This window comes from Mastigoproctus giganteus, chromosome 4 (genome assembly GCF_048544385.1).
Source record: "Mastigoproctus giganteus isolate SK-2022 chromosome 4, ASM4854438v1, whole genome shotgun sequence".
In the NCBI taxonomy this organism is placed as follows: Eukaryota; Metazoa; Arthropoda; class Arachnida; order Uropygi; family Thelyphonidae; genus Mastigoproctus; species Mastigoproctus giganteus.
Window position 1 is genome coordinate 31,352,178 of NC_143578.1, and position 23,695 is coordinate 31,375,872.

Genomic DNA, 23,695 nt, shown 5'->3' on the forward strand with positions numbered 1-23,695 from the left:
TGTTGTGGAAGTTGATAGCCTAAATAAATTTAAGGCTCAGCTGGACAGGTATTTCGAACAAACGGAGGGGTGAAGTGGAAGGGTTTTTTTTTTTTTTTTTTTTGGCTGATGCTGCATAAGCTTGCTTTCTTGCATCATATGCCTCTACTAATGCTAAAGTCATGGTTAATTTTGATATCGAGAAAGCATACGACACCACCTGGCACTATGGTATTCTTAGAAGGTTACATCAGCACCCACCCCTATACATATGCAATTTTCTTAAGAATAGAACTTTCCAAGTGCGAATTAACAATACCATTTCCAAAACATTTGTCTGGGAAGGAGTCCCTCAGGGATCCGTACTAAGGGCCACACTTTTTTCAATCCACTTCAGCACAATAATAGAACAAATACCAAACAACATCTTCACAACTGTTTATGCTGATTATTTCAGCATTTCTTATCAAGCACAACATATGAGGACAATAGAACAGCAATTACAAATAGCCATAAACAAAGTTATAAAATGGACAGAAATAAATGTATACAGAATTTATGTGAAAAAGACTGTATGTATTCACTTTTGCAGGAAAAGGAATATCCATCCTGATCCAGAACACAGGCTGGAAGGACAGATCATTCCAGTCGAAAATAGTGTCCGTTTCTTGGGGCTTGTCTTTGACAAGAAATTAGCATTTCTGGTGCATATTAAACATATAAGATTTCAATGTCTGAAGAAAATGAACATCTTAAAGGCGCTATCTGCTATATTATGTGGAGCAGATAGAACAGTTCTACTACGATTATATTGATTACTCATCTGGTCTAAGTTAGACTATGGTGCCCCAGTTTATGACTCAGCAAGACCTAGCACCCTGAGATGGCTCGATCCAGTACATCACTGTGTGCTCCAGATAGCCCTGGGGCTTTCCAAACTTCACCTGTGCAGAGCCTCTATGCTGAGACCCAAAAACCTCCTTTGCAAATCAGAAGACATGATCAATTACTTTTTTATGCTGCTAAAATAAAATTCCTACCAGGATACCATCCTTACAGAAAATTCTTTTTACATCAGAATGGGAGCAACAGTATCAACAACAACAAAGAATCAATAACCTGCGATAGTGAGATTAAAAATCCTTCTCCTCAGCAGAGATCTTAACCTGGATAATATCACTCCGCTGAAGAAGCAGTCTGCACTACCATCACGGATAATAAAACTGCCTACATGCAACTTTTCATTCCACTTTTGGAGCAAGCAAACACTTCCTCATATAAATTATCAACAGTTGCATGCTGCTTACAAGTCACAATTTTCAGATCTCTGCTTTTTATATACAGATGGCTCAAAAACTGAATCTCATGTGGGAGCAGCAGTCTACTTTTCAGATACCACATCAGCCCAAAAACTCCCAAAAGACTGCAGCACTTATACTGCAGAACTGCAAGCCATTATGTTAGCGCTAAACCAAATCGAACATACAAGTTCCAGAGATAGCATTATTTTCACTGATTCCCTTAGCTCCATGATGGCAATACAAAATATCAATTCCAAAACACATCCATTACAACAACAAATTCAATACTAAGTATCAAAACCCCTAGAACAAGGTCATAATATTAGATTTTGCTGGATCTAAGTCATGTCGGAATATGTGGTAATGGACAAGCAGACAGAGCTGCTAAAGAAGCCAACAGCATCATTTGTATCAGAATATATCCCTTTCTCCGACTACAAACAAGTTATTCATCACAGTGGGGTACATCACTGGCAATAGTAATGGCAAGTCTTAACCAATAACAAACTGCATCAAATTAAAAATCTGCTCCAACCATGGAAATCCAGCATACAACAAAACAGTCACAACGAAGTGATACTTGCAAGGTTAAGAATAGGACACACTCATCTCAGGCACTTATCTCTTGCAAGGAGAGGATCCCCCTGGCGCCTCCTTAGCCAGGTGGGCAGGAGCAGCAGTGTGTAGAATACGCTTCTTGATTAGACTGGGGTTCGAGCCTGTTCCCACCAAATACGGAGGATGTGGAAAGATCAGGGAATGACCACCGCGTATCCCCCCCCGGAGCAATAGGGCCTTAGTTGTTAATGCCCCTAAAAACCAAATAACAAAACAAACAGGATCCCCCTCTGTCCTATTTGCCATACACAACAAACAATGGAACATGTACTAATTACTTGTCCAGTATTTGTAGCAGAGCACCGAAATTACTTTAATGATCTAATAACCAAGCATCACTCCCTCACTCTCAAAACTATATTGGAAGACAGATAAAATATAACAGATGTTTTTCAGTTCCTCAAGGAAATAAACATCTATAACCAAATATGAAATCAAATGTTATCCCTGTATTAAGCTATACACAATCTCTCAAAAGTATTTCCAGCAAAATGCAAGCACAAAGAGAACTGCCATATAAAACCTTCAAGGCGCATTTTAGCCACAGAAGCTCTTGCGCCAAGAACTCATAAACCAACCAATCAACCTGAAAAACTCTGATTTCTGGAAATCCAGATTTTTTTTTGATCAGTATCATTATTTATGATGCTTACTCACCTATCAGCTCCATTGTTTAAAATACATTTAAACTGTTTTAAACAGATAGTGTTCCCTTTTGGCTAATTTCTGTTTTGTTCCAAATGAATTTGTTTAACTGCTTTCTACACTTCCTGCTTTACTTATTTCATTATTTATTTCAATGTATAATCTTTCAGCATTAATTGTGGTGGTGGCTAGTGATGAGTATAGTGGATTATTAATCATTTCAGTAATCAAAATAATTGATTATATGCAAATTTTATGAAATTTATAAACAGTAATCTACAATAATTGATTATGGCATTTTCATTAATCAATTATACAAAAATTAGGATGCTATCAGTAGTAGAAATAGTGTTCCTTCTCCTCTCTTGTTTTCTTCTTGTCAGTTTCCTAATCACGTAATTTCCATATAATTGATTATTTCAGTTATGATCCTCAGTTATGGCCATCACTTGTGCTGGTGTCCTTTGATGCAACAAAGCTGATGGTGTAGAACCTGACTGGTGTCAAACTTATTTTTAATTTCTGGAATTTTTTTTTTTTTAATTTCTGCTTGAAGTATGTAAATTTTATTTTAAAAAAAATAATTATTAATTTTGATGAAAATTAAAATAAATTATAGGCATGAAATATAAATAAATACAAAGATGAAACTGCTGGTTTCTGCCATTTTCCAATTTAAAAAGCTGTTAACCACCGAAAATTTCAAAAGTGCACATGTATGGGGCAGTATTGACTAACCAATCCGATAGATTACTATGATGCAGTGACCAAGGAAGTGAACACAAAAAAAATAATTTTGATATCACATTAGCATTAGCAAGGGCACATGATGCAAGAAAGCAAGCTTATATAGCATCAGCCAAAATACAAAAAAAAAAACAAAAAAAAACCTTATTTCACCCATCCCCTCGCTCCAAATGTTTGTTAAGTTCTGCCTTGAATCTATTTAAGCTATCAACTTCTACGACAGATGGAAGTTTGTTCCACCAATAAACCACCTGCTGGCTTAAGGCAAACTTCCGCACATCTATCCTACAACCGTCTTTCCTCAATTTGAATTTATGCCCTCTCAGGTGATTATTCTGAGCAAGAGAAAGAATCCCATCAGCATTGAGCATGCTCAAACCATTCAAAGCTTTATACACCTCATTCAGATCACCTCGCAGGTGCCTAGTTTCCAGACACTGTAATTTACAAAACTTAAGCCTTTCTTAAGACATAATTGGATTTCAGGAAGGGTTTTTATACTGTTGCACATAAAAGACTGATGTATGAACTAGAGCAATATTAGTAAATTAATAAGAGGAGTTTACCTCAATATAGTACGTGGAACACTTCCGTATGATACCCTCCAGAAATTAAAACGGAAAAAACGAAAAAATCGACAACTTACCGGTACATTAAAGTAAAATATAAATAATTAAAGTAAAATATAAATAATTAAATAATCAATTTAACACAATTCAAAATCAATTCAAAACAATTAAAATTCAAATTAACGCAATTAAAAGAATCTAACGAAAATATTCAAAACTATTTTCCTTCCTGAAGCTGACAATGCTTTTCGACCGACTGTCGTGATCACAGGAATGAAAATTACCAAATCCGGCTAAACCTGCAACTTAAATAGTGATTATGTGTCTTCGCGCATGCGCGTAAAGGTCCACGCATCGGAGATCAAATATGGCCGCCGAACATTAACAGAATTCTCGTGTAATTTAATTTCAACGGTTTCTGCAATTAATAGTCGCGTATAATTACGTTGAACGTTAAGTATTTTGGCCTCGTTAAATAAAAAAGTATGTTTTTCGTTAATGGCATGAAAGGCTAATTCTGACGCTGCTGAACGAGAAGCACGAACTGAGGCTTCGTGTTGATTTACACGGATATTAAGAGAAAACCGCGTCGAACCCTGATAAGACGAGTCGCAATCACCGCAAGAAATGTTGTATACTAGATCATTAATTTGTGTTGCGAACGCCGAAAGAACCGAGCGATTGTTCAGTATAGTGTGTAACTTCCGTATAGGCCTAGCTATAATTTTAAATTCGGTATCTTTAAAGAATCTGTTAAACTGTTTGTGCCACTGTTCAACATATGGGACAGAAATAAAGTATTTTTTGATATTACTATTGTTGATTGGTGCAGTATTTTGTATCTTATCCTTAGCTTGTACCCTAATTCGATTTATTGTGTTAATGGGATAACCCCTGTTCAAGAATCTGCTAGTTAATATTTGTATATCTGAGTCTAAAGCAGAATCCGTCGTTGAATATTTATAGGCATTTAGAAATTGATTAAAGATAATCGATCTTTTGTAGGTGAACGGGTGGTAGCTATTATAATGTAGAAGCATGCCGGTGTTTGTGGGTTTTCGATAGATGCTAAATTGTATTTTGTTCGAGTCCCGGGTAAGCGTGAAATTTAGAAAGTTTAATGACTTAGTATCCGTATCTTCCCTTTCCAATGTAAATTTGAGTCTAGAATGAATATTATTGAACGAATGTAAAATGTCTTGGATAGTACTACTATCGGTAATAACTAGAACATCGTCTAAATACCTCCCATAGTATGTGATACGGGGACGAAAAGGTGTCAAATGTATCTGCTCAATCGTTGAGAGATAGATCTCTGACATTAAGCCACTCAGGCTCAAACCCATTGGTAATCCAAAAATTTGTTTGTACACCTTGTCTCGAAAGGTGATGTAGTTAGCCTCAACTAATAGTTTAATTAAGTGAAAAATCTCCTTTATAGGCAGCTTCGTATAATTAATCGGTGTCGAGTTTTTATTTAACATATCCCAAATAATATCTAATGTGTATTCAACGTTTACATTCGTATATAATGAGGTAACATCTAATGAGAATAAATTGTCATTGTCGCCGAGTCTACAGTCTTTAAGATTATTAAATAATGTATCGTAATTCTTAATTCCAAATTGTATAACCTGTCTAAAAGGTTTTATAATGTTATATACATGTGTGGCTAAGGCTGAAAATGCCGAGTTCCTGTAGGAAACAATAGGTCGAATCGGAAATCCAGGCTTGTGTAATTTTACCTGACCAAAAAGTGCAGGAATATTGTATGTTGAATATTGTATATTGAGTATTTCAGCTCTGATTCATACTATCTAATTAATTTTCAAACTCTTATTGACGATTTCATTCACTTCCTGTCTCTCTCCAGTAGTATACAATCGATACACACAATTATGGGAGATTTTTTGAATGGCTTGGTACAATAATATTCATTCTAGACTCAAATTTACATTGGAAAGGGAAGATACGGATACTAAGTCATTAAACTTTCTAAATTTCACGCTTACCCGTGACTCGAACAAAATACAATTTAGCATCTATCGAAAACCCACAAACACCGGCATGCTTCTACATTATAATAGCTACCACCCGTTCACCTACAAAAGATCGATTATCTTTAATCAATTTCTAAATGCCTATAAATATTCAACGACGGATTCTGCTTTAGACTCAGAAATACAAATATTAACTAGCAGATTCTTGAACAGGGGTTATCCCATTAACACAATAAATCGAATTAGGGTACAAGCTAAGGATAAGATACAAAATACTGCACCAATCAACAATAGTAATATCAAAAAATACTTTATTTCTGTCCCATATGTTGAACAGTGGCACAAACAGCTTAACAGATTCTTTAAAGATACCGAATTTAAAATTATAGCTAGGCCTATACGGAAGTTACACACTATACTGAACAATCGCTCGGTTCTTTCGGCGTTCGCAACACAAATTAATGATCTAGTATACAACATTTCTTGCGGTGATTGCGACTCGTCTTATCAGGGTTCGACGCGGTTTTCTCTTAATATCCGTGTAAATCAACACGAAGCCTCAGTTCGTGCTTCTCGTTCAGCAGCGTCAGAATTAGCCTTTCATGCCATTAACGAAAAACATACTTTTTTATTTAACGAGGCCAAAATACTTAACGTTCAACGTAATTATACGCGACTATTAATTGCAGAAACCGTTGAAATTAAATTACACGAGAATTCTGTTAATGTTCGGCGGCCATATTTGATCTCCGATGGGTGGACCTTTACGCGCATGCGCGAAGACACATAATCACTATTTAAGTTGCAGGTTTAGCCGGATTCGGTAATTTTCATTCCTGTGATCACGACAGTCGGTCGAAAAGCATTGTCAGCTTCAGGAAGGAAAATCGTTTTGAATATTTTCGTTAGATTCTTTTAATTGCGTTAATTTGAATTTTAATTGTTTTGAATTGATTTTGAATTGTGTTAAATTGATTATTTAATTATTTATATTTTACTTTAATTATTTATATTTTACTTTAATGTACCGGTAAGTTGTCGATTTTTTCGTTTTTTCCGTTTTAATTTCTGGAGGGTATCATACGGAAGTGTTCCACGTACTATATTGAGGTAAACTCCTCTTATTAATTTACTAATATTATTATCAACGTAGAACATATTGAGTATTTCAGCTCTGATTCATACTATCTAATTAATTTTCAAACTCTTATTGACGATTTCATTCACTTCCTGTCTCTCTCCAGTAGTATACAATGGATACACACAATTATGGGAGATTTTTTGAATGGCTTGGTACAAAATTACATTAAATCTACACTAAGGTACTCGGCCCAAAGTTACCATATTTCTTTCCTAAAATATTGCCTTCAAAACAACATCGTTCCGAAATTTGCCAGGGTGAATTTAAATCAAAAAATTTCAGGCATAAAACAACTATCACTGCCGACATCACGTAATATTGTTAAGCTTGCCTTAAAATCTCGATATTCGGATAAACAAAAATACCTTTCCCAGGTTAGGAAGCTTCGCGATAAATTAAAAAATTATCTACATCCGAACGATTGGTCTGTATTGAAGACCTCCATAGATTCGCGACGGGAAGCACAAGCCTCAGAAATAAAAAACAGACACGTTAATAAGTTGCAAACATTATCGAATAGTTCAAGACACGTTCATGCGAATTCTAACACATTGTCGCGAGCTTGCGACCAAGTTCACACGAGTTGGGTGACATCCCCCCCACAGACACATAACGCACTACCACAGAATATGTCGGCTAGTTCACGAACACCCCCTCACCCAGTATCCAACGAACCGACATATCAACAGGTTACAAATCTTTCCTCGTGTACACTATCGCAGGACCAGATTTCACTTTTATCCAAAGGATTAAATTATAATTTACCACCTCGAAAGCTGCCAAAAAAACAATGCGTAATTGATATTGAATTTGGACTTCGTAGTGTTCCACAAAAAGATGTATTTATTCAACAAGTTAACCAAGTAGTGAATAACATAAAAGAAACGCGACTTCCTAAATTGAATACACATGACAGTTCAGCTTTACGGGAACTTCGAGAAAATAAGGACATTATTATACAGAGGGCAGATAAAGGAGATACAGTGGTAATACTAGATAAACATGATTATATTAATAAGTTAGATTCAGTTGTATCTGATACCTCCACTTATTGTGAAGTGGACCCGACTCTGTTTACCAATTTGGTAAATCAATACAATAAAACGTTAACCACATATCGTAAAAACGACTACATTACTATGGTTCAGTTGAAGGAATTGAAGTCCAGAACATACAATATTCCTGCACTTTTTGGTCAGGTAAAATTACACAAGCCTGGATTTCCGATTCGACCTATTGTTTCCTACAGGAACTCGGCATTTTCAGCCTTAGCCACACATGTATATAACATTATAAAACCTTTTAGACAGGTTATACAATTTGGAATTAAGAATTACGATACATTATTTAATAATCTTAAAGACTGTAGACTCGGCGACAATGACAATTTATTCTCATTAGATGTTACCTCATTATATACGAATGTAAACGTTGAATACACATTAGATATTATTTGGGATATGTTAAATAAAAACTCGACACCGATTAATTATACGAAGCTGCCTATAAAGGAGATTTTTCACTTAATTAAACTATTAGTTGAGGCTAACTACATCACCTTTCGAGACAAGGTGTACAAACAAATTTTTGGATTACCAATGGGTTTGAGCCTGAGTGGCTTAATGTCAGAGATCTATCTCTCAACGATTGAGCAGATACATTTGACACCTTTTCGTCCCCGTATCACATACTATGGGAGGTATTTAGACGATGTTCTAGTTATTACCGATAGTAGTACTATCCAAGACATTTTACATTCGTTCAATAATATTCATTCTAGACTCAAATTTACATTGGAAAGGGAAGATACGGATACTAAGTCATTAAACTTTCTAAATTTCACGCTTACCCGGGACTCGAACAAAATACAATTTAGCATCTATCGAAAACCCACAAACACCGGCATGCTTCTACATTATAATAGCTACCACCCGTTCACCTACAAAAGATCGATTATCTTTAATCAATTTCTAAATGCCTATAAATATTCAACGACGGATTCTGCTTTAGACTCAGATATACAAATATTAACTAGCAGATTCTTGAACAGGGGTTATCCCATTAACACAATAAATCGAATTAGGGTACAAGCTAAGGATAAGATACAAAATACTGCACCAATCAACAATAGTAATATCAAAAAATACTTTATTTCTGTCCCATATGTTGAACAGTGGCACAAACAGTTTAACAGATTCTTTAAAGATACCGAATTTAAAATTATAGCTAGGCCTATACGGAAGTTACACACTATACTGAACAATCGCTCGGTTCTTTCGGCGTTCGCAACACAAATTAATGATCTAGTATACAACATTTCTTGCGGTGATTGCGACTCGTCTTATCAGGGTTCGACGCGGTTTTCTCTTAATATCCGTGTAAATCAACACGAAGCCTCAGTTCGTGCTTCTCGTTCAGCAGCGTCAGAATTAGCCTTTCATGCCATTAACGAAAAACATACTTTTTTATTTAACGAGGCCAAAATACTTAACGTTCAACGTAATTATACGCGACTATTAATTGCAGAAACCGTTGAAATTAAATTACACGAGAATTCTGTTAATGTTCGGCGGCCATATTTGATCTCCGATGCGTGGACCTTTACGCGCATGCGCGAAGACACATAATCACTATTTAAGTTGCAGGTTTAGCCGGATTTGGTAATTTTCATTCCTGTGATCACGCCAGTCGGTCGAAAAGCATTGTCAGCTTCAGGAAGGAAAATCGTTTTGAATATTTTCGTTAGATTCTTTTAATTGCGTTAATTTGAATTTTAATTGTTTTGAATTGATTTTGAATTGTGTTAAATTGATTATTTAATTATTTATATTTTACTTTAATTATTTATATTTTACTTTAATGTACCGGTAAGTTGTCGATTTTTTCGTTTTTTCTGTTTTAATTTCTGGAGGGTATCATACGGAAGTGTTCCACGTACTATATTGAGGTAAACTCCTCTTATTAATTTACTAATATTATTATCAACGTAGAACATATTGAGTATTTCAGCTCTGATTCATACTATCGAACTAGAGCAATGTAGCATTAATGACAAGTTACTGCTAAGGATAAAGGGATGGTTAAGTGGAAGAAGACAGAGTGGTTATCAATGGGCACTGCTTTTTGTGGACTAATGCTATTATTGGAGTCCTCCAGGGTTCAGTGCTGTGCCCATTGTTGTTTTCAATATTTAGTAATGATATAATTCTCTGAGTAGTGCAAACATGCTGCCAGGACAGCTCATGGGGTTTTATCAATGATATATATAGAAAATTTGCAAGCAGGAATAAGGATGTGATTATCCCATTGTATAAGGCCATAGTTAGTCTGCATCTTGAGTACTGTATACAGGTCTGGAGGCCTCACTTTAGGAAGGTGTAGATCTGCTGGAACAAGTACAGTTAAGGGCAACGAGATTGATGAAGGGAATAAAAGGGTGCTGTTACCAAGGAAGTAGTAGTAGTAGTAATGGCATGTGATGCAAGAAAGCAAGTGTATGAGCTTATGCAGCATCAGCCAAAAAAAAAAAAAAAAAAATCACACCATTCCCTCCAAATGCCTGTCCAGTTCCTCCTGAAATTTATTTAATCTATCAACTTCAACAACGACAGATGGAAGTTTGTTCCACCAATTAACCACCTGCTGGCTAAAGGCAAATTTCCGCACATCTATTCTACATCTGTCTTTTCTTAATTTGAATTTATGCCCCCTTAGGTTCGTAATCTGAACAAGTGGAAGGATCCCATCAGAATTCAGTGTGCTCAACCCATTCAAGGCCTTATACACCTCAATCAGATTACCTCGCAGGTGCCTAGTCTCCAGCCACTGCAATTTGCAGAACTTAAGCCTCTCTTGGTAAGTGGATCCCTTCATTCCCCTCACCAATCTTGTTGCCCTTCTCTGTACACGCTCAAGCAAATCTACATCCTTCCTAAAATGAGGCCTCCAGACCTGTATACACAGTACTCAAGGTGTGGCCTGACCATTGCCTTATACAGAGGGACAATCACCTCCTTTTCCCTGCTAGCAAAATTCCTATATATCATTGACAAAACCCCATGACCTGCCCTGGCAGTCTGTCTGCATTGCTCAGAAAACTTCATATCTGACTGCACAATTACTCCCAGGTCTTTTTCATTTTCTACCAGCTTAAGTGTAGTACCACACAGTTGGTACGTTTCTCTGGGGTTACTTCTACCCATATGCAGTACTTTGCATTTGTCAAGGTTAAACTTCAGTTGCCACTTCTTAGCCCATCTGCCCAAATTTTCTAGATCCTGTTGCAGTAGCATACTGCCATTACTGTCATTAACAACCCTGCCAACCTTTGTATCATCTGCAGACTTCGACACTAAGCCTGATATACCTTCATCAATATCATTCATAAATATACAAAACAACAGTGGACCCAACACTGAATCCTGTGGGAATCCACGAAGAGCAGCACTCATTGATTACCACCCTCTGTCTCCCACTCAACTATCCTTTTATCCATTGTAGCAACTTACCCTTAATACCATTCTGCTCCAGCTTGTACAGTAATCTTCCATGCGCAACAGTGTCCAAAGCTTTCCTGAAATCCAAATATATGATATCAAAATTATTTTTTGCATCCAGTTCCTTTGTAACCACATCATAATATCCTATCAGATTTGTCAGACAAGCCTTTCCCTTAACAAACCCATGCTGTGATTGAATTATTGCTGCAGTCTTGTCTAGATGATCCTGCAATGCATCTTTAACCAGTGACTCCATTATTTTACCCAGAACAGAAGTTAAACTAACTGGTCTTTAATTACTCGTGTCACCCTTCGATCCCCCTTTGTGAATTGGGGATACATTTGCACATCTCCAGTCTGTGGGGACTTCCCCTGAGTCCAAGGATGCTCTCATAATTATGGCTAAGGGTTTGCTTAGTTGCTTTGCCGCCTCCTTTAATATAACTGGATAGATCCCATCCACCCCAGGTGCCTTTCTTATGTTTAACTTCAACAATTTCTCCTGCACTTTGCTCTCAGTTATTACAAAATCATTAAGCACCCTGTTACAATTTGATAACCTGGAATTTTCAAACCTTAACTCCTCGTGTGAATGTAGATGCCAAATACTCATTCAGTTTGTTTGTTATCTGAGCAGGCTCATCAACAGTTGAACCATCGATATCAAGTGGACCAATCAGAAGGATGGCTTTGTTTCTGGAAATTGCTGCATTTGGGAGACTAGGCACCTGTGGGGTGATCTGATTGAGGTGTTGAAGGCCTTGAGTGGATTGAATAAGCCGTTAATGGTATTCTTCCTCTTGCTGAGACTACACACACGAGGGAGCATAATTTCAAGTTAAGGAAGGATGATTGGAAGATAGATGTTTGGAGGTTTGTCTTCAGCCAGTGGGTGGTTGATTGTTGGTGCAGGCTTCCCATCTGTTGTTGTGAAGGTGGATGGTTTGAATAAATTCAAGGAAGAAGTTGACAAATTCTTGGAGGGTATGGATGGGTGAAGTTTGTAGGGTTTTTTTGGCTGATGTTATGTAAGCTTGTTTTCTTGTAACATTTAGAACTACTACTACATATTTATATGCTTATTGTATGTATAAATAATTTTAAAAACATTTTTTAAAAAATGTATATGTATTAGTATTATTAGTTAATTTAAAGTTTTAAGTTTGATGTGTCATGAAGCACAAAATCTGCATGTTACTAACCCTGTATGGTGATGAATATTGACTTCTACGGTTGAATGATAAATAATTTATTAATAATTATTCTAAGATGATAATTAAATTAACTGTTCAAAAATACCTCATGTAAGACTATTAGAAACTGTTGCTATCTCAAGCAGGTATATTACATTACATTACTAAATCATGTGGGTGAGCTCTGTAAATTCCTTCAAGTCCAGACTATACAGTTCTGTGTTTTGTGGTGTCAGTGGGAACCTATTGGGTTCACTTGGGAGTGATACTGCCTAAAAGTAAAATAAACATGGTGACTTGAAACCTGACAGGTTTTTTCATGCTGTAACTCGGTGAAAAATTATAAAAAAAATCATCCATTAAAAAATTTGATTATTATCAGATTTTTATCTGCATCCAGCAGTTAACTCAGGCTCATTATTTTCAAAAAGAACCTCCAGCACCAGCGCAATCACCACAAGGTTAAAGGTGGTTTCTCGATACACAAAATTACTAACTTGTTCCAATTTTGGTTATTTAGTCTACAATATGTATTTTCTCTTGTGTCCCCCCCCCACCACTTTTATAATTTTTGTTTTTGTGTAATTTGCTTTTGTCTGAATTTTCACAACAAATTGCCTATGAGCAATATCTAATTTATTGTGAGATTTATGAATATTATATAAGCTACTATTTTACAGCATGAATATCATAAGCATTTAATAACAATCCAATTTTTGCATCTCTCACATCAACTTTCTTAATAACTTGCAGTTTTGGTGAAGGTAAAGAAAGCCAACACGAGAACCACTGCAAACTTTGGGAAACTTACCGGACAGACTAGTTTGCCACTACTGCAGTTTCTCCCTACACTCTCAGTAAACAGACTGTGTGTTATCGGTAGCGGCAGTAGAAGTCAAGACATTGAGCATCATGTAGGCATGACAGATGATAACAGCATAGCGTAAAGTGATTGATTTGATGTTATGATACATATATATATATATAAAGAATCTTTCTTTTCCTATTATTTCCTAACCTAACCTCTAAGGTTTGGTTAATAGGAAATATAAGAAAAAATAAGGGGACCTTTTCCTGTTATTACATAACCTAACATTTAAGGTCAGATTATGAAATATAACGAAAAATAAAGAACCCTTTTCCTTTTCTCCTAACTTATCCTTTAAGGTTAGGTTAGGAGAAATCAGTAATATGGTTTTTGTAATAGTGAAAACACTCATGAACTCCAATAATCTGCTTTTAATAATGAGAAAAAACTAATCATTACATCATCTGTCTTGCCACATGTCAATCAGTACATCGTCTCGACTTCTGCTGCCACTACTGATAACATGCACTGTCTCTTTACAAGAATGCAGTTAGAAACTGCAGTAGTGGCAAACCATTTTGTCCGGTAAATTTCCCAAAGTTTGCCATAGTTCTTGTGTTGGCTTTATTTTACCTTAGCCACACTTTTTTTTTATTAACTCTCTACCAAATGCGATAAAAATATGACATTAGCAGGAGTGTTGGCGGACTTTCTCAATGATTATTATGTTTGTAATAAATGCATGTAATAATTCAGAATTGTTCACTTTTTTGAAGCTAACTTTATTTCCTATTCATTACAAACACAACTGTAAAAAATCCATTTTTTATATTGAAAACATATTTTTAATTTTTTATAATAAAATACCCCCCTGACATTTTATAATTGGTTTATGCAATTCCCCTTGCAGTGTACTCTCAAATATTGGCTGATGAGGTCCTTGATTAACTGTTTGATTTCTTTAACAGGATGTCCTTTAGACTTGCCAAATGCTATTACTCCCTTTCTTTCATGGTGGAAACCCTTGCATTTTCTGTCACAGCTGATATACTTGTAAATAGAGAAAACGGGTTAGCTTTATGGCCTTAATTTTATTGTGTATTTATGGCCTTAATTTTACTGCTGTAAGCAAACAAGTACAGGCAATATCTATATTCAATCTGTTATATACCTTAAATGTACAAGTGACCAATTTTTTTTTTTTTGTCCAGTGTGTATAAAATCATTTTACTCTCAAAAGGGAAACATTAAATACAGCGGGTTTTACAAAAGATAAAATTCCAAGTCAGATACTGCTCCATTGGGGGGGGGGGGGAGAGAGAGAGAGAGAGAGAGAGAGAGAGAGAGAGAGAGAGAGAGAGAGAGAGAGAGAGAGAGAGAGAGAGAGATACAGTAACTACATAATCATAAACTAGCAGTTCAGCTAATCAAAGTTTGCCTTTGACATCACTGACATATTTTGTTATTCAAAATAGAAAAGCTATTGCAGGGTCAATCACAAATCTGTGGTGACTTTTAATTGTGATTAAAAGTTCAAAATATGTTTTAAAAAATTTAATATTGTTTTATCCCAATTAATTTATCAATAAATTTTCTAGATTGGTCGGTGTCTGCAAGAATTCATATATAACTTGGATGATATTCATTGTGTATTTTTACTCCTTTCTCATTGGTCTTTAATAATTGTGATTGAGAGGGAAGAGGGTAGTATTTTGGCTAATATTTATAGACTTCTGACTGTATTGGCAAGTCAAAATTCAGGATGACCATAAACAATTTAGAGGACTCGCCATCCCTTACATCATTTTCTTTGAAAATAAATCTTTATTGCTTTCTAAATTGAGAGAGTGTGTCATTCCCAGGCCATATTGTTTTTGTATTCTTTGAAATTCCACAGAAACATAGTAGGCTTGATGGCTAACTTAACTGTGAACAGTCATGGCAAACTTTAACCAGGTGTTTATAACAACTGTATTTGTCACTGTTGCATTTTTAATTGTATGTTGAATAGCTGTTTAATATACTTGCAGCAGAAGCTTATGACTTTGAATAAATTTGGTAAACTGTGTACTTAGTTTGGCAGCCAGCAGAGTTTTTATTGTTACAACCATAGCATTACTTATGGTACTCAAAATTCTGATGGCCACTAAACATAGAATATGTAGTGGAGAAGCAAGCTGCCAACTGAATTTTAAGTTAAATACAGTACTTTTACACATGTTGATAAGTTTAATTCTTTGGTATCTCAAACTCAAGACAATCTCTCATCACAACCTCTCTAGGAATAGTGCTTTAAAATTCTTATTCACTCAAACTGTATCTGATACTGTTCTTGAACTTTATTTTTGTGATATGATTCTGCAAAATATTTCTTCTGTGTGGCTAAGTGTAAGCAGAAGTGGACAGGGAATGCAATTGCGACACATTAATTACATTAGTTCAGTTCATGCTCGCAGGATGCGGAAAGGTCAGGGAATGACCTCCGCATATCCCCGGAGCAATATGGCCTTAGTTGCTAATGCTCCTAAAAACCAAATAAAAACAACAAGTTCATGTTCACTCTATCACTTTAAAAAACAAAATCAGTTAATCATCTGTCAGTAAGTTCGACTTGAAATGTACTTATAACTACAGTAATAATGTTTGGAATGAACTGCTTTGGCAGTTTCTGAGTAACATATAAAGATCAAAGTAACAGTACCGTACATTTATACATACAAGAGAAAGTTATTATTTTGTCATATGAATTGGAGCAGTGAATGCTGCCAATGCATTTTATATTTAGCCTGCATTCCTTCCTGTTTTCATTTTTGGAGTAGATGTACAATCACTTTATTGAAAGTTTTAGCACTGTGCAGTATGCCAACAAAGAGAAAATTAACATATTATCATTTTTAAATAAAATTAAAGTCTTTCAGGCTGTGGAAAAGTGTGATAATAAGTCTGCAAATGCTAATGAATTTGGAATTCCTTCTAATATGCTCTCAACTTATTTAGAAATAAGGATGTAGTTTCAAAGCAGACAGAACATACCCAATCAATTAGCATTAAGAAACAAATGAGAAGTGCAAAAATAGAGACAATGTGTATTAAAGTGGTTTTCTTATTGTCAAGAAAAGAACTATACTTCAGTTGGGACACTTAAAGGCTAAAAAATTTGCCAAAGGTTTTTTTTTTTTTTTTTTTTTTTCATGAAAGATTTAAGGCAAGTAGTGGAAGTAAATTTCCATAAAAGTTTTTTTTTTTTTTTTTTTTTTTTAACATTTGTGGAGAAAGTTTGAATGTTAGTGAAAGTGTGTAATGAATGATGCAAAACTTTATCTGAAATTATAGCCCTAATAATGCATTCAATTCAGTTGCGACAGCTTGTTTTTCAAGTGCTTTCCTGATAAAACAGTGACTTTGAAAGGCAATTATTGTCATGTTGATCAACATAGTAAAGAACATTTAACTCTACTTTTAGGTAGCAAAATGAATGGAACAGAGAAACTACTTTTAGGTAGCAAAATGAATGGAACAGAGAAACTACTCTCTTTAGAAGTCTTTGAAGCACTAATGTTTTTATGGTATAAAAATCCCCTGTGTAATATACTGCAAATTGTAAGGTACGGATGACAATTGCATTTTTTCCCTAAATGGTTACTGAAGTTAGATTGAGATGGATAAAAAAAAAGTTTAATTCATGGTGGATAAAAAATATATATAAAATTCATTTTGTTTATTGATAATTACACAACTTGCAAATGTTATTCCAACATTAACTGCTATTTAAGTTAAATTCCTGCTACTAAATGCTGTGTCAAAGCTCCACTCCTAAGACCAAGATATTGGTTCTAGGAATGGAGCTTTGTCATGCAGATGTGTATCTAGAACATAAAGGATGGAATGTTCTTGGAATCAATTTAATGCAGGCTGTGAGAATATTAAGTCAAGTTTGGTCTGTTGTTACCGTAACAGTTTCAAATTAATTTCGGATTATCTGGATTTTTAATAACAAGTTCTGCCCTAGAGGGTGGGAAGGATGTAAATGTTCCTGGTGATAGCTGCAGTGCTGTAATTTCTGCTTTAGCACAACTGAAATGGTTTCATATAATGATTTTGTAAATGTTAGCAATGTTGAAATTAGTGGATTATATTTTAACTGAGAGGTAGTGTCAAAGGTACAAACACAAAAGGGCAAAATGGAAGATGATAATGATGTAGAAGAAGGAAATAACATGCCTCTCTTCAGAAAAGTTGGAAGGCAGTGGATGAACTTCAGTGGAAAATAATTTCTCTGCAATAAATCATATTGTGGACATTGTAGAATGGAAAACAACTAAGAAAATGCACCAGACCTTATTTAGTGTTTTAAATGAAACGAGTGTATAAATGTGTTTATATTTTTTAATGTGGTATAATATAGTTCTGTAGTTATAAAGCTATTTTTTTAAATTTGAGTGGTAAAACTATGTATCAGTAAGATAGCTCATATATAAAATAATAAAATTACACAAAAAATACACAAAAGGTTACAAAAAAAAAAATAAAAAAATATATATATATATTTAATTAAATTTTTTTTTTTCAAATTTGTTATTCAGTAATTTATTTTAAATTAGCAATCAAATTTGAAAAGTCAAATGAATTTTTGATAACTCATTGTTTTTGTTTCCTGTCAGCTTTGAGTTATCAGGGATCCACTGTATTATTTAACTTAAATATAATCTTGTTCAGTGAATCAGTTGTCATCTAGCAGCACTACTCAGAACAAGTTTTGAAATTAAAATGAATCAATTTTGCAAAAAAAAAAAGAAGAAAAGAAAAAAAAAGACCTATCTTAAAAATTTTATTATTATTATTATTTAATTTTATTATTTTTGGATCTTCTCAGTTTTTAGGATGCTAGATAAGGGCTCCAGCAATTGAATAAATTAGCTTTTGCTGCTGGTCCTTCCTGTGCAATATGCTAGTGCCTAGGTGCCTAGTGACATAAATTGCTTTGAACGATGCTGTATCACATTTTCTCATCAATTGCATGTACATTAAAATTTTCACTGCTGCAATACAAAAATGATGTCTTTGGCAGTTGTATTTAGCAGACATTTTTAGCAAGAATTTCTCACATAAAATCAGCTACCCAAAGAATATTCTCAATTGTGAATTGCCCTGTATAATATGATATTAATACTACTATGATATATCTTTTTATTTGTGCATTGATCCCGAAAGCAATTTTTGGTTTTGTATAGATATGGTTTAGTTTTCTGTTTTTACTATACAGTAGAAGTACTAGAAAATAACAGGCTCATTCACTAAATGTTTTATCTGGAATGCATGTAGGCAGGAGAATACATAACGATCACAGTTTGCAATATTTATGTATTAGAGACTAGCTTCTGATGGATTGTTCTCTTTCATTTTCAGATGTCTTCTTCACTGAAGTGCATTGCTATGTTTATGGGAAGCTGCTTTGTCTTTCAAGTTAAAGTACTTTCAATACCTGTAACATGAGAAAAAAAAAAATTGTGCCAAATATAGAACAGACTTCAGTTATAAATTTTGTTTCTTGGTATTTTTTGGTTATTTAGATAATTATTTACTTATTTTAAAGTTTGTGCGAAGATAGGGAAAATGCCACTTTCCGAGTGGCATTTAGGCAGTCTGAAATGAGAATGACAAGCTCTGATAAAATGGAAAAGACTGGATCAGGAGTCTTCTCCTTAACTGCTACGCAGCAACCGACTACAAACCAGAGTCCTTCAGTTCAACCACAGGTCACAATGACTCCGCAGCAGCAGCAGCAACAGCAGCAGCAGCAGCAGCAGCAGCAATGTACTGATATACCTTTGATGCAGCAATATGGTATTCCTCTTCAACAGTCTTTAATGGCACCACTGCAGCAACAGCATCGTGCTCACTCCAGATCTATGTCATCTCTACCCCCAGAATCATTCATGATCATTCGCAGTAAAGCACTAAACCGGCGTGTTACTATCAATGTGGGAGGAGTGAAACATGAAGTTCTATGGCACACTTTGGAAAGGCTACCCCACACAAGGCTTGGCCGTTTACGTGAGTGTAATACTCATGAAGCCATAATGGAGCTTTGTGATGATTACAGCTTAGTAGATAATGAGTATTTCTTTGATCGCCACCCTCGCTCTTTTAGTGCTGTTATAAATTTCTATCGCACAGGAAAACTTCACTTGGTGGAGGAAATGTGTGTTTTGGCATTCAGCGATGATCTTGAATATTGGGGCATTGACGAGCTATATCTTGAGTCATGTTGCCAGCATAAATACCATCAGAAGAAAGAACATGTGTATGAAGAGATGCGAAAAGAAGCGGAATCTCTGAGGCAACGAGACGAAGAAGATTTTGGTTTTGGTCGTTGTGCACCTTATCGAAAATTCCTGTGGGACCTTTTAGAGAAACCAACATCATCTCTTGCTGCGAGAGTAAGTTTCTTGTTTTAAAGCATTTCATTCTTTATAATATGTAATTAATATATTCTTAATTTATGTGAAATACAATTTTTATATTAATTGCAGTTATGGATTTCATAATAAATTTATTTTTAGCTGCCCTCAAAAGGGTAATTAAGTATTGTGTGAAAGGCTAGAGGTTTTTATTTCTGCTTATTACTAAATTTAATTATTTTAATAATGTTGGTTCATTCTAATGTTATAATAAATAACTGTTCAGTATCTAGCATGTTTAATGCTTTTTATTCCTTAGAATTTTTGGCTGTTGTAACCTATTACATTACTTATGTAGTTAATAGTGTGCTTTGGCCTTTTTTTATTGAAGCTGTAACATTCTGTGTACCTGTCTTGCTCAAGGAATTATGTTCAGGATGTGCTTGGCATGTGCTACATATCCAGTTTTGTGTTTGAGTGTATGTGAATGTGTTTTATTTAGTTTCTCAGTTTGCAAAGCATTAGTAAATATATATATGTTTTAATATCTTAGATATAATTATATAACCTTTTTGATTGGCTGAATAGTTCAGATTTTGTTATAAATAATATTTAGCATATGTTTGACTTTTGATATTACAGTTTGCCACTGGTCTTCTCTTTTTCTGTGGTAAGTATGGGAATATTCTGAGAGACCCACATACACTCCCGCCTAAAATTTTCAATCATGTTTAATTTTTCTTAATATTCAAAGTTTTTTTTAAAATAGGACCAACTTGTGTACCAATTTTTATTAAAGTATTTTCTATTATGTATAAAAATAGAAAAACTGAAATAATATTTAAGAAATATTTAAAAAATTTCTAGAATATTCTAGAATATTCCAGAAAGGTGTAGAAGATTCCTGAATGTGATAGAATGTTGTAGATGATTCTAGAATATTTCAGAAAGTAGGAGTGTTGTTTCAATATGATAGATGGTTGTAGATGATTCTAGTGTGTTTTGCAATAACATAAATTGAGTAGTAAGATCTGTAACTTATAAAATCAAACTCCCATCATTCAGAAAGAGCATTCGATGTAAGTTTTATGTTTCACGATAAACCTGCCAAGAAATAAGGAACTGAGTGTTGAAAACAAGAAGTGCTATTATAACTCAGTATAAAGAAAGTTATTTCATGAGAAGTATTGGCAAAAAACTAGGTGGTTCATTTAAAGAAATACAAACTACCATTCGACGATTCAAGGAGACTGGCATTCAAAAACCACAAACCACAATCAGGAAAACTGCAGATAACAACAGAAGCACAAGATAAGACAATAACACTGATTTCTAAATGCAATCAACAACTTACTGTGCCTGAAATCCAAGCTGAGTTCGGTAGCAACAGAAAAGCTAACATGTCTACATTCATTGTAAACCTTCATCTTAAACAAGCAGGACTTCCACAGAAAGTGTGAAGACGTAGACGTCTGGAGCTGCTGCAAACGGATAAGTTTTTTTAGAAATCTTATCATATTTTAGATTAGTTAATGTATTAATTTGTGTTTTACAAATAGATTAAAGAGGTTTAATAGCATTCTTTAGTTTATTTTTTAAATTTAGCTAGTGATTTTGTAAGTTACAACTCGCTACTCATACCACTATCGTATCGGTGTTTTGGCAAGAATATTGTAGCGTAACCAGTAGTGCAGAAGAATAGTAAGGTTTTAATTTTAATAAATATGTATTTTGAAGGTTTTAATCGCTTTTTGGGCATATATCTTTTCTATTTAGCTAAGGATATAACTAATTTAACATTCTGATTGTTACAGTATAGCACAACTTGAGAGCTTATATCTCGAATTTGATATCTAAGGCATAACGTAAAACTGTATAGCGGAATACGTATTACTGCATTAGCTTAGTATAGTATTGTATAGTATAGTAAATTTATCAATTAAATTTATTAACCTTATTAATTTTCATTGATAATTAATTACATTGTATTTAAACAGAAATCATGCCCCAGACTAGAGCAGCAAAGCAACGTGCACAAATATTCGGGAGTATTGTGGCTTGGGGGGCGAACCAAAGGGGAAGATTCTCCAATGCATCACAGCCTAAAAAAATGTGCAACTTCTGAAAAGTTTGTGGACTTTCTGGAACAGAACATGATCTAGCTAAGGAGGATGTCTTTGTGTGTTCTAGGTGCACAGTGTGTCAAGAAATTAGGCACCAACTCAGCATTCTGATGGGTGTCTATGAGAGTTTGAAGAGTAGGGTAGATGCTCTCAAAGGAATTAAAATGGGGGCCCATCAAACTCTCAGCTGCCCAACTGAACACCAGAGCTCACTCTTGTGCATCACGCAACACATCGGCAACCTTCAGGACAGAATGCACTTGTCCCAAAGGAGCTAGTTATTGTCGGCGACTATTGTCAGGGAGATGAGAAATATATTGTGCAAAAGGGATAGGTGGAATAGGACCAGGCTATGTCTGCCAGAGGAAAACGTTGAAGATATAGAGTAGATATCATCTTTTAATGGCACAAAGGGTGATATTGTTGTACACATTGGCACTAATGACATTGAGTTGGAGATCTGCAAACTTACTTAACAAGTACAGGTCAATGTTGAAAAAAAGTCATGTTAGAATTAAATTTGAAAGTGTCTGCAATTCTCTCCAGACACAATAGGAGGGAGTATATGATGAGAGCCTTGTCAATCAGTTCGTCCCTGGAGAGATTGTGCAAGGTCATAGAGTAGAATTTTTCTTAGCGTCATCTGTGCTTGTTAACAGGAGAGATATTTTCTACAGGGATGGGATACAATTAAATAGAATGGGTGCAAGAATATTTGCTGATGTTATCGAGGCAGTGTTAGATGAGTCGGAAAACTGATAGCTTGGGGGAGATTCACAGACTAATAGATTAACAGTAGTCACAGGCAAAGGTCAAAGTGATTCTTGCACTGCTTCTATTGGAATGAGCAGCAGCTTGGAAATCAAGGTACTGAGGATTTTAAGGACTGATGGGAGTCATCATGGAACAAGTAAAGGTTGTGTTAGGGTAACTAAAAGTAAGAACAGGTACATGTATACTTGCATGTTCACCATGCTAGGAGTATAATAAATAAATTTGAAGTTGAGGTGCTGGTAGAGACATCAAAGGCTGATGTAGTTGGGATATCAGAGACATGGTGTCACACAGAGATAAGGAATGCAGAATTGGAATTGGGGAGTACAGTGTGTACAGAAAGGGGAGGAGGGGTGATGCTGTTAGTTAAGAAACACACAAAATCTAAGGAAGTGCATCCAGCTGACACGGGTGGACATTGCAGTGTTGAGTCAGTTTGATGTTACATAAACACTAGAAAACCAAGGTGAGAGAAGGAGTGTTATAAGCCTAAAAACTCTGATGAGTACAATGAACAACTGTACAGAGAAATAGTGGGCCAATAAATCAAGATGTCTTATAATGGAGGATTTTAACTTCCGAGATATAGACTGGAACTTGTGGGTTTATCACTCACACTAGCAACAATTTTGTGGATTTATTGGATGATTGTTTTCAATAGCAGCATGTTTGAGAGACTTGTTGTTTGTTTCTTTGTTATTTGGTTTTTAGGAGCATTAGCAACTAAGGCCATATTGCTCCAGGGATATGCGGCGGTCATTCCCTGACCTTTCCGCATCCTCTGTATTTGGTGCTCACATGTTCGAACCCTGGTCTAATCAAGAAGCATGTGCTATGCACTGCTGCTCCTGGCCGGCTAGGAGGTGCCATTCGAAAGGCAACCAGAGGGAGTAATAC

General features: G+C 35.1%; 1 protein-coding gene across 2 annotated transcripts in view; it reads left to right on the plus strand.

Annotated features, from left to right (window-relative positions):
• The window catches only part of LOC150086576 (uncharacterized), a 302,852-nt gene that overhangs the window by 64,962 nt on the left and 214,195 nt on the right, over positions 1-23,695 (plus strand). For both annotated transcript variants that reach the window (XM_090372615.1, XM_090372617.1), the window contains one exon: positions 18,907-19,940. In XM_090372615.1, the coding sequence (XP_090228741.1) occupies positions 19,149-19,940 (792 nt within the window). In that variant the 5' untranslated portion in view covers positions 18,907-19,148. The remainder of the gene's footprint in view (positions 1-18,906; positions 19,941-23,695) is intronic.